This window comes from Octopus sinensis, linkage group LG3 (assembly GCF_006345805.1).
Source record: "Octopus sinensis linkage group LG3, ASM634580v1, whole genome shotgun sequence".
Lineage (NCBI taxonomy): Eukaryota > Metazoa > Mollusca > Cephalopoda > Octopoda > Octopodidae > Octopus > Octopus sinensis.
Genome location: NC_042999.1, coordinates 102625823 through 102638161, shown reverse-complemented (window position 1 = coordinate 102638161; position 12339 = coordinate 102625823). Strand labels below are relative to the sequence as shown.

The 12339-nt window shown below is 37.2% G+C and overlaps 1 protein-coding gene across 3 annotated transcripts in view; it reads right to left on the bottom strand.

Annotated features, from left to right (window-relative positions):
• Positions 1-12339, bottom strand: part of LOC115209143 (feline leukemia virus subgroup C receptor-related protein 2) — a 203685-nt gene that overhangs the window by 67916 nt on the left and 123430 nt on the right. For all 3 annotated transcript variants that reach the window (XM_029777307.2, XM_036501205.1, XM_036501206.1), the window contains exon 8: positions 5479-5584. In XM_029777307.2, coding sequence (XP_029633167.1) covers positions 5479-5584 — 106 coding nt within the window. The remainder of the gene's footprint in view (positions 1-5478; positions 5585-12339) is intronic.

Below are 12339 nucleotides of genomic sequence, written 5' to 3'. Positions count from 1 at the left end.
ATTGTCCTCTAAGCTATATGTTCCAATTTATGAACTTCCAGTTGTCCTCTAAGCTATATGCCCCCAATTCTTCCTATCTTTCATCAGAAGCTTCAGTTAGTAAATCTCTAAATTTTTGTCTGTTTGTTGGGTCTTTGAGCTTCCATAGTCTTTTTTTCAGATTGATTTATTTCTCTGAGTCTTTCTAGCTCTAATTCTGAAGTCACTAACTAGTAACCTACATTGGATTGAACACTCTTCATCTGGGAAAGACTTTACATTTTTAAGCATCCATCTATCTTGTTGCCTGGTGTGGAGGTAGTCAATCTGGCTTATGTGTTCACCAGACTGATAAGTGATTAGGTGGCTGACTGGTTTTTTTAAGTTAATGTTGCAGATCATGAGATCCCTTGCATCACAGAACTCAAGCAGTCTTGTTCCCTCCTCATTTCTAGGTCCAAAGCTACAGTTCCCATGCACTCCTTGGAATCCATGGGGATGCTGCCCAACATATCCATTGAAGTCACCAGCCACAATAACAAAGTCTCTGTCATTTGTCATTGAGGTGGTCTGCAAAAGGACCTCATAGAATTGGTCCTTCTGTTCATCAGTCAACCCAGACTGAGGAGCATAGACAGAGATAAATGTAACTTTTAATTTATCTAGGATAAATCTCATCTTAATTACCCTATCACATACTCTGACTACCTCAATTACCTTATCTACCCACTTTTCTGCTAACAGTATGCCTACATCATCTATGCCATCCTTCCTGCTGAGCCAGAAGAATTTTAATCTCTTGTCTCTTACCCATGAGGAATCTACCTGATGCTTCCCTCCATCTTACTTCTTGCACACCACACACATCAACATGGCATCACTCCAACATTTCAATAATCTTTCCACTCCTTCCTTTCATTGTGCCAACATTGATGGTAGTGGTCCTGAGATTGAGTGTTTGGGAGTGGTGGTGGCAAAGTAGTTGTGGAAATTTTGTCATCATCTGAAATGAAGATCTGCGAAAATGCTTGCCAGCTAGTATAGAGCTTTGGTACAGAGTTTATTCAGTGAATTACAATGAATCACAGTTTTCCCCCACTTCATCCAACATCTAGAGCAAGAGCCAACACATGGGTATGAGAATAGGGTGGTTGCATAGGGCAGTTTAAGTATTATATGTCTAAATATTCATATATGAGGTACCTTTAACTGTATACAACACTCATCAAGGCACCTGTATAAAGGTATAAGGGTATAATCAAAATATGTATTCATACACACAGTACAGGAAGCATATGAGTCACCAAGTGAAAATGTTAAAGTATGAATTAAAATAGTGGTGGGGAGAGGATGGGTGGACATAATGGGTGTGCAAAATGGACATTGAGCACACCACATAGCTAGACAGGCTCAGGAGAAAAGCTATAGTATTTGATAATTATTATTATTATTATCATTAAAATATTAATATATAATATTGTCAGTATCAACCATTTAATTAATAAAATTTTATGAATACATTTATGATTATGTAGTATTTTTCATCATTAGACTGTCACCCTTATTAAACAGTGACATCAACCAAAAATTAATTGTGTTGTCCAAATATTTACAGACAAATCATTAATTATAAATTTTATGTTTATGAATATTTGTATAATTATTTTTTTTAACCTCATAGTTTCTTGAACTTGAATACTTCTGAAATTTATCACCATCATCATCATCATCATCATCATCATTTATCATTCAGTTTCCATACCGGTATGGCTTGGACAGTTTGACAAGAGTTGGCAAGCCAGAGGACTGTACCAAGTTCCATTGTCCACTTTAGCATGCTTTCTACAGCTTGATTACCCTTCCTAATGCCAGTCACTTTACAAAATGTTCTGGGTGTTTTTTGCATGGCACCAACTTCAGCAGGGTCACCAAGTAGCAGAACTGTTTCTTTTTTATTTATATATTTTTTAAAGGAATCTATGAAAGTAAAATTATGTCACACTCATTATATTTCATTTCATTTTGCTTTGTATTTAATAGATGCTTTTCATTTGTAACTTATTTTTTATATTCATGAATGTATGTATGTATGTATGTATGTATGTATGTATGTATGTGTCTGTCTGTCTGTCTGTCTGTCTGTCTGTCTGTCTGTCTATCTATTTATCTATCTATACGACAGGCTTCCAAACAGTTCCTGGCAATCAGTTTAACTCAACAAGTCATTGGCTGGCCTCAGTTCTTGTAGAAACTACTTGCCCAACTTGCCATGTAGTGGCAGAATGGAATCTGAAGTCACATGGTTGTAAAGCAAACTTCTTAACCACATGGTCATACTTGCACTCCTTCTTAGTTTACATCCCACATTTGTTTTTCAAATGTTTCTTCAGTTTTATCTCACCAGATTACAATTTTTTCTCTGCTAGAGTTCATTAAGCTAAAACAACTTTCAGTTTCTTTCGGTTTAAAAAAATATATATTTGTTACTGGAATAAAGTACATATCATGAATTTACTTTATACTCATATTGTTGAATACAGAAGCATTTAAACTAAGCAACAGTTTTTATTCCTCCTATTCACTAGAATGCATTGTCACTTTTAGACTATGTGTTTTTTTTAGACAATGATTATGTAAGTTCACTTAGATAAAATGCCAGGTTTGGTTGTCAGTTTTTATGATATTTCTGCATTTCTCTGACCATTGATTATGCTATTCAAATAGGTCTATTGTTAATCAAGAATGGTTTGTAGTTTATAAAGATGGGTGTGTATTCAGAATACAATAGATACAATGCTATTTGTTTGTACATTTTGTACATCCATTTCAGAGGTGATAGATATACAGTAATAGGTGCAGATTGGCTGTGTGGTAAGATGTTTGCTCCCCATCCATATGGTTTCAGGTTCAGTCCCACTATGTAGTACTTTGGGCAAGTGTCTGCTTCATCTTATGTAACCATGGGTCAACCAAACCTTGTGAGATTTTGTAGACAGAAACCGAAAGAAGTCTGTCGTATGTGTGTGTGTGTGTGTGTGTGTGTGTGTGTGTGTATGTGCGTGTGTGTTTGTCTTTGTATCCCATCACTGCATGACAACCAATGTTGGTTTGTTTGCATCCTTGTAACTTAGTGGTTCAGCCAACGATGCTAATGGAATAAGTACCAGACTTTAAAAACAAGATTCATTCATCTAAAACATTCAAGGTGGAGCCCCAGCATGGTCATAGTTCAATGACTGAAACAAGTAAAAGATGACAATTGGGAGAAAAAAATCAGAAAATTAAATCCACCAACTACTTAGATTGATGGTGGCATACTGCATGTATAGCAGCTGAAGGTAGTTGTAACAAAAGCATAACTGTGAGAATAAAGAAGGGTGGAGGAATTTTTTCTTTTATCTTTTAGATAAAAGTGAAAGTAGTGCCCATAACCCTTTGCAAGGCTTCTGAGATTGGCAAGATGGAGGGAAGAAGGTTTCCTCAACCTAGAGACTTGTCCTGAATGCTTGCAACAATGTGGAGTTGGCTAAATGCACCCAGAGTTTTAGGTGGTAATGTTAAAATGGGCAACAGATTAAGTTTAACCACCCAAGTAGGTTTTAGCCAGTATTTGAATGTGAAATACACAAAATTACTGAGGCAGGTTTTCTACAGCCAGATTTCCTTCTTGTTGCCAACCCTAATCTATTTCCAAGCAAAGGAATACTTCCCTATAGCCAGATATGTTTTCACAGAATATCAGGAATGAATATTTGTTTACAACAATTATACAATGTCAAGAGAGTGAGACACAAACATACAAACATACACACACTCACACCTACAAACCTCATACATACATACATGCATGCATGCATGCATGCATACATACATACATACATACATATATATATATACCTGTCTTCATCTTTTGTTTTCTGTAAACTTGAACTTTGTGTGTGTGTGTGTGTGTGTGTGTGTGTGTAGTTATGGTATATTCTCCACCTTCAGATTTCACCCTGTGCTATCCAGTAGTAGTATTACACATATTTCCAGGCTTGCACTTGGGCATCTGTTTTTTTTTTCAATTATATATATATATAAATATATATATAGGCGCAGGAGTGGCTGTGTGGTAAGTAGCTTGCTAACCAACCACATGGTTCCGGGTTCAGTCCCACTACGTGGCACCTTGGGCAAGTGTCTTCTGCTATAGCCCCGGGCCGACCAATGCCTTGTGAGTGGATTTGGTAGATGGAAACTGAAAGCAGCCTGTCGTATATATATATATGTATGTGTGTGTGTGTGTATGTCCGTGTTTGTCCCCCTAGCATTGCTTGACAACCGATGCTGGTGTGTTTACGTCCCCGTCACTTAGCGGTTCGGCAAAAGAGACCGATAGAATAAGTACTGGGCTTACAAAGAATAAGTCCCGGGGTCGATTTGCTCGACTAAAGGCGGTGCTCCAGCATGGCCACAGTCAAATGACTGAAACAAGTAAAAGAATATGAGATGGGCTATTTTCAGTTTCTGTCAACCAAATCCATTCATAAGGCATTGATCAGCTTGTGTCTATAGTAGAAAAAGCTTGGCCAAGGTGCCCCACAGTGAGAATATAAACCCTGAAACTATATGGCTGGGAAACAAACTTCTTAACACACAGATATGCCAGCACCTATAATGCCTTAAGGTTTAATAAACTGGGTAAAAATTATTTTTTATAATACAGGCACAGACATAACTGTATGGTTAAGAAGCTTCCTTTGCATTTTCGGTTTCAGTCTCACTATGCAGCACCTTGGGCAAGAGTCTTTTACTATAGCTTCAGGATGATCAAAGCTACATTGGTGGATATGGCTGATGGAAACTGAAAGAAGTGTCTTCTTCTATAGCTCCAGGCCAACCAAAGCCTTGTGAGTAAACTTGGTAAATGAAAAACTGTGAGGAAGTCTGCTGTATGTATATAAATATGTGTGTGTGTGCATGTGTATGTGTGTGTGTGTGTATCTGCACATGTGCGCATATGTGTTTGAGTCTTCATGTGTTTTTGAGTGCGTGTGTATGCCTTTTTGTTTGATTTTGTCCACACTCTACCACTGCTTGGCAACCAGTATTGATTAGTTTACAATCCCCATAACCTGGCAGTTCACTGTGCACCTAACTGCTTCAGGATGCATAATACTGACTGAAACAAGTAAAAGATTAAAGATGGTTGAGTGAGATGATTGACAATTCTCACTTGCATTCTTAAACCTTTTACTACAAAATTAAATTCCATGGTTGTTCCAGTAATAATGTCAACCAAAAAATAGAATTGGTATTTTCAACAGATCACAGTGTCTCGAGAGATTTGACATATCTCAACAGAAAATAGATTCAAACATGACATTCCTCAACAAAAGACAGATTGATATATAAAACTGCATTGCACAGTTAAAAGTAATGAAATTTTGAGTTGATATATCTGATTTCTATAGTAAAACGTTTAAGGAAACAAGAAAAGTGTCCTTGCTTTGTTACCTGTGCAGAAGCATTCATTAGCCCTGATGATGTTCCTTCAGGTTCTGGAAATGTAATCTCGACTGCAAATTCAAATCCAACAGGCAAGTAGCCAGTCATGAAGAAACTGGAAAAGAAAGAATTACAAAAAGAATTATAGAAAGAAGTAGACTTGAACTACATTGCTCAGTAATTATCTAATGTGCTTCACTGATGCCAGAACAATTTCTTGTTTTGTTGGAGATCAATCCTTGTCCAACTTAGTTTTCAACTAATAACAACCACACAATGATAAAATGTACTGGTTAAAATGCATGGCATGTCCCCAATGTTCATACATAATTTATGCACAGCTTGCAACAGTATTCCACCCAAGTTGGTAGAAAAATCAAAGCAGTCATGACAAGCGAATAAAGTCAAATACAAATTTACTATCCTTCCTATATCTGATATGCCCATAATAAATATGAACACACTGCTCATGAATTGGAAATTTCAATGCTTCATTCACTCAAGCCTTTTCATTCACCTCATCAACATCATCACCAGCATTTAATGTTCATTTTCTATGCTGGCAGAGGTTGAATAGCTTGACAGGAACTGGCAAGGCCAGGGGTCGCACTAGGTTCCATTGTCTGTTCTGGCTTGGTTTTTACAACTGGATGCCTTTCCTAATGTCAATCACTTTACATAGTGTTCTTGGTGCTTTTTACATGGCACCATCACCAGTGTTTTTTTATTGGCACCAGCACCAACACCAATGCTTTTTATATGGCATCTTGGTTTTAGGATTTTAAATTCTGTTATAGTAGGTGGGTCTTCTTAAGTAAAGCAATGTGCCACATATCTCAGTCCTTTGCCATCTCCTTCATAAAGCTCAGCACTTTGAGATCGCTAAGTGAAAATGCTTTACTATAAAATACAAATGTGTCCAACAAAAAATGTATTTGCAAAAGGAAATCCAATGCAAATCATATCAAAACAAAGATAAAGATAAAGAAATAAAATGCTGGTAGTACAACTATATATCTCTTTTCAAACACAGAGATAAATCTTTATCATATTCCATTTTTTGGAATGTTGGATCCTGAAACAGATAACATATAGCATATAAATATTGGGTTGGAAACACTTTGGATAGTAAAAGTTGAAGGCTATGAGCAGCCTTTGACTTTTTCTATCCAAATGGAGTTTTTTAAACCTAATATTCACATGCTATTATATATAACTTATCTGCTTCAGGGTCCAACATACCAAAAATAAATTATTTCCAGTTCTCGTGAAGTTTATAAATTCTTATGAAGTCAACTATATAATTTTATTCCCAAAACTGAAACAAGTGAAAGCTAAAAGATAAAAGATACAGGTGTAGAAAGAAATGTTGAGAAAGAAAGAAAGAAAGTAAGAATAATGACAGAGGACTATAAGCAAAAAGGGAAGTAGTGAGGAAGATAAGACAAAAAAAGAGACAGAGACAGACAGACCACCATCAACATCCTCATCATTAGCAGTAGAAACTGCAACACATCATTGTCTTTAATGTTATTTTTTCCATCATTCCATGGATCAGATGTGTCTACACCAGTAAGGCATTTTGCCATTTGTTACTGTTTGTTGGTATTCCTTGTCATTGCCATTGTGAGGCACCGCTTTCTGTTAGTGGAAAGGTTATTGTCTTGCAAGCTCATGGGTACTGGTGTCACATAAAGAGCAACAATGCCAGTGTTGTGTGGGGAGCACCCATGCCAGTGCCATGTAAGAAGCACCTGTGCTAGTCCCATGTAGAAAAGCACCCATTCAGAAACTTGTAAAAAGCTCCTGTGCCAGTACCTCATAAAAGCACTTGTGTTGCGACCATATATAAAGCTGCTGTGTTGGTGCCCATGTATAAAGCATCCATGCTGGTGCCACATATGAAGCAACTGTGTCGGTGCCATGTCAATGGTACCATAAGTGTGTGCATGGGTATATGTGTTTATGCATGTATGTATATATATATATAATATATATATATATATAAAACTGTAGTTGTGTGAGTGTCTGTCCCCTTCAATTTAGATTCCTAACTACTCCCACATTTTGCGGTGCAGTTTAACCAAATTCGGGTATCTTATAGTCGTGATTCATATCGAGCCCGTCTGAGTATTAGTGCGCATCTACGATGAGTCTACGATTTTTAAAATAATTTAACATAATTTTTTATTCCATTTTAATGCATAATTTTTCGTGTGTCGATGGCGGCGGAGTTGGCATCCACAGTCACACCTGCACCTGTTTGCTTCTCCCACTTCTTCCTCCCTCGTGAAGCTGTGGGGAAGGGAGTGTAAGGAAATCAACGTCGTAAAGCGTTGTCAAGGAGACCAGCGTTCTTTTAGAACAACGACTTCATGGCTTGAAGACACCAAAACAGAAATGGCTAAGAAAGCCCGAATTGGCATCTATAAGGGAAGTAACTCTCTAAAAATGCTTATATAGTTATTTCCCTTACAAACCCGGGCAACGCCGGGCCATACTGCTAGTATATATATATAAAGTTAATCCAAACAAGAAAACAAAAAAACAAAAAAAACACAACAACGCAAGGACGTGGAACAAATAAAGTATTATTGGACGCTCAGGAAAGAAGGGAAGAAGGAGGGTTTAACGTTTCGAGCGGAGCTCTTCATCAGAAACATAGGAAAAGGAAAGATATATATATATATATCATAGAAATATGTTACAAAAAGAAAATAGAAACTACACATGGAAATGTAAGGGGAAAGTAAGAAGAAAAAATAAGTGAAAATGCACATTGGAAATCAAAAAAAGTAAAGCCTTTTTATGCAAAGTAACGATACATATATACAATTAGATGAACTGAGGTAGGAATTAAAGTAATAACAGTCATTATTGTGAATTGTTAGACAGATTCAAAAGCACACCGGTTTTGTAAAATTACTGATCACTGCTTTGAATGTACTCCGATTACTGAACGGTGTCGGGTCTACTAGTCCCTGAGTAAAAAGACTATATGTAAGGGAGGTAAGTAGTTCTGGGTTTGGTGCAATTAGGGTAGATATAATTCTGTAATGTGAATGGTGTATGGGATGTATGGGTGGTAATAATTGAAAGGTTAGTCATGTTCTGTATTAAGTTATGTATTTATATTGAGTTGTGGTACATATTTATTGATGAAAGTTGCCTCTTTATTCATTCTTTGTTGTACTGAGGTGTTCTGTGAACATTGATAGAAGGGAAAAATTAGGAAATTAGGATTAAGGTTGCAGCACACCTGTCTATGTGTTCACTGACCTGTATCTGTCTGTACTGTGGGTGGCGGATTTGCTCTTTGTAGAGAGTGGTTCTTCAATGGAGTGATATTCCTGTTTGGCCAATATAATGATTACCACACCCTAAGCATGTCATGGCATGGATTAGATTTTCTGAGGCACAGTTGAAATTTGATTTAATCTTCATCATCGTCATAATTTAACCTCCGCTTTCCATGCTGGCATGGGTTGGACAGTTCAACTGAGGGCTGGCAAGCCAGAAGGCTGCACCAGGCTCCAATATGATCTGGCAGAGTTTCTACAGCTGGATGCCCTTCCTAACACCAACCACTCCAACTGTAGTAGGTGCCTTTTACGTGCCACTGGCACTACTGTGAAGTTTTGAAGTATTTCAGGGAGGACGTTTGGAGAAAGGAACCGGATCTGTGGAATGCAAAGAATTGGATTCTTCACAACAAGGCACCCTGTCACCGAGTTCCCCTCACCTGTAAGTTTCTAAACAAAACCAATATTGTATCACTTCCACACCTGCCCTATTTACCAGTTTTAGCACCGGCAGGCTTCCATCTCTTCCCCAAGATGAAAATGCAGCTCAAAGGTTAGTGTTTTAACACTTGTTGAGATCCAGAGCAAATCACAGAAGGTCCTTGACTCACTTATGAAAAACTTCAGGTCAGATTCCAAAAGAGGCAAGAACACTGGGACCAATCAATGTATTGCTGCAGAAGGTGACTATTTTGAAGGAGATGGTTTTTAAAACTCAGGTTAATAACTTATTTTTTATTAAACATAACTAGTTTGGGAACCATTACATACCACCTCATAAATATGTATATGCTTATATATATGTGTGTGTGTGGGGTGTGGGGGGGGTGCGCGCGTGTGTAGGCATATCCATACAAATAGAGTCTAAATTAGTGACAGCTGTGTCAGAATAATTTTGTTCCATGTGACAGTAAAAGATTCAGGCATAATTTAATGAATCCTTATAAATGAATTATATGTATATATACATGTGTATATATATATATATATGTATATATATATATATATATAATATATATATATATATATATATATATATATATATATATATATATATATATATTTGTATAAGTATACATTCATATACACATGTGTATATGTATATAAATATGTTTGGTAATTATAAATGAAATATATATTCATGTATGCACATACATACATGAACACATACATTAATTTATAAGCACATAAACACACGCATACACACATACATAATAAAGTGGTACAGTTTATATAACACATTGTGAAATAGATTTATGAATGTTTTAGAAAACCATAACAATGTGTGTTGGAAACAAAAGCATGTAAAAGCAAAACAACGACAAAATGTCTACATTCTCTCTTCATGTTATATTGCAATATTTTAGGTTTCAAAAACGTCCTTATCAAGAGAAAACAGATACTGAGTTATGTTCTGATCTACACAGATATGTATAATGGCAAGAGGCAATGATGGAATAACAATGTCACATTCACCAGTTCTTGTGTGTCTATGTTTGTGCATGTATGTAGCTTTGTGGTAAGAAGCTTGCTTCCCAACCACATGATTCTAGGTTCAGTCCCATTACATGGTACGTTGGACAAGTGTCTTCTACTATAGCCTCAGATTAACCAAAGCCTTGTGAGTGGGGTTGATAGACGTAAATTAAAAAAAGCCCATTGTATATATATGCATGTATGTGTGTGTGTGTGTGTGTGTAAATATATATATCATCATCATCATCATCATCATCGTTTAACGTCCGTTTTCCGCGCTAGCACGGGTTGGACGGTTTCGACCGGGGTCTGGGGAGCTAGGGACTGCCCCAGGCTCCAGTCTAGTCTGGCAGTGTTTCTACAGCTGGATGCCCTTCCTAACGCCAACCACTCCGCGAGTGTAGTGGGTGTTTTTTACGTGCCACCTGCACAGGTGCCAGAGGAGTCTGGCATCGGCCACGTTCGGATGGTGCTTTTTATGTGGGGGGGGGGAGAAATATAGGGGAGCACCAGTGGGGAGGGGTGGTTCAGAGAAATGATGACAGGTTCTAGGCAAGTAGAACGTAGGATATCAAGAGAGGGGTAATGCATGGTGAAATAGCGTATTGAAGAGGGGGGTTCGAAGAGTAGACACCTATAATGGTGGTGGGAGAAGCGACATCCGGTATAGATGGAGCAAAAATATAGAGATATCCGGTATTGGTGGTGGGGGTGGGCAAGGGCGGGTGCACCGGGAATATGATGGGCTGGCTTAAAAATGCTCTTAGCAAAGGAAGAGGGGGGATGGCAGACAACGTAAAAGAGGGAGAGAGAGAAGGGAAATAGTGGAACCCCGCGAAAATGGGCCGCCATTGAAAAAACCCCTGTATGGAGAAATAATATGCAATACAAGGCGAAGTTGAAAATAGTAATAATATAATAATAATAATAATAATAATAATAATAATAATAATAAGCAAATTTTCGACCGAGGATCAAAGGGACAATACTAATACTAATAATAATAGTAATAATAATAAATAATAAACAGCTCAACCACAACATTAGATTAGAAAGACTCTCTTATCTTGGGAACATTTCGTTCTTCGGCCTGACACGGGAATATGACGGGCTGGCTTAAAAATGCTCTTAGCAAAGGAAGAGGAGGGATGGCAGACAACGTAAAAGAGGGAGAGAGAGAAGGGAAATAGTGGAACCCCGCGAAAATGGGCCGCCATTGAAAAAAACCCCTGTATATATATATATATATATATATATATATATATGCATGTATATATCTATGTATGCTTGCGTCTTTGTGTGACTGTGTTTGTCTCCCCCACCATTGCTTGAAACCAATGCTGATGTGTTTATGTCTCCGTAACATAATGGTTTGGCAAAAGAGACAAATAAAGTACTAGGTTTACAAACAAATTCTGGAGTCGATTTCTTCGATTACAACCCTTTAAGCTGGTGTTACAGCATGGCCACAGTTAAATGAGTGAAACAAGTAACAGAACATATATATATATCATCATCATCATCATCATCGTTTCAAGGAGGTACCCAAAAGTAACCAGAAACATTCTCTAAGGGACAAGCCCATTGTTGTTTAGGCTTCTGCAACCCTCAAGCATCAGTCTGCTGACCAACGTCATCGAGTGGAGTTGTACTGCTATGTGGTGCATCTTTGTTTTGCAGTGCTTTTCCCCTGTTCATCAATTTTTGCAATTAGGAATGAGAACCCAGGTTTGAAATTTCCCCAAGACACCTGAAGAAGGCTGGAGGGTATATCAGCCGAAACACTGTGTTAACAACAAACAAGATGAGGACAAATATCTGTTGAATGTAAATAATGCTTTTTACATATTTGGTAAATCAGTCAGTGCCATATATTTACAGATATCAAAATTAGTGTTTAGTGTCAATCCTTCCTGAATTCTTTATTCATAACTTTCTTATTAACGAATCTTTAATGTTGTTTCTCAGAAGTTTAGATTATCATTATCTTGAAGTTTAAAAAAAGATCCTATTTATTTATTTATTCCTTTTTCTTTAAATTGTTCTGAAAGAAAAGAACATCATAATGTTTTAACTTAATTGAAAAGTCTTG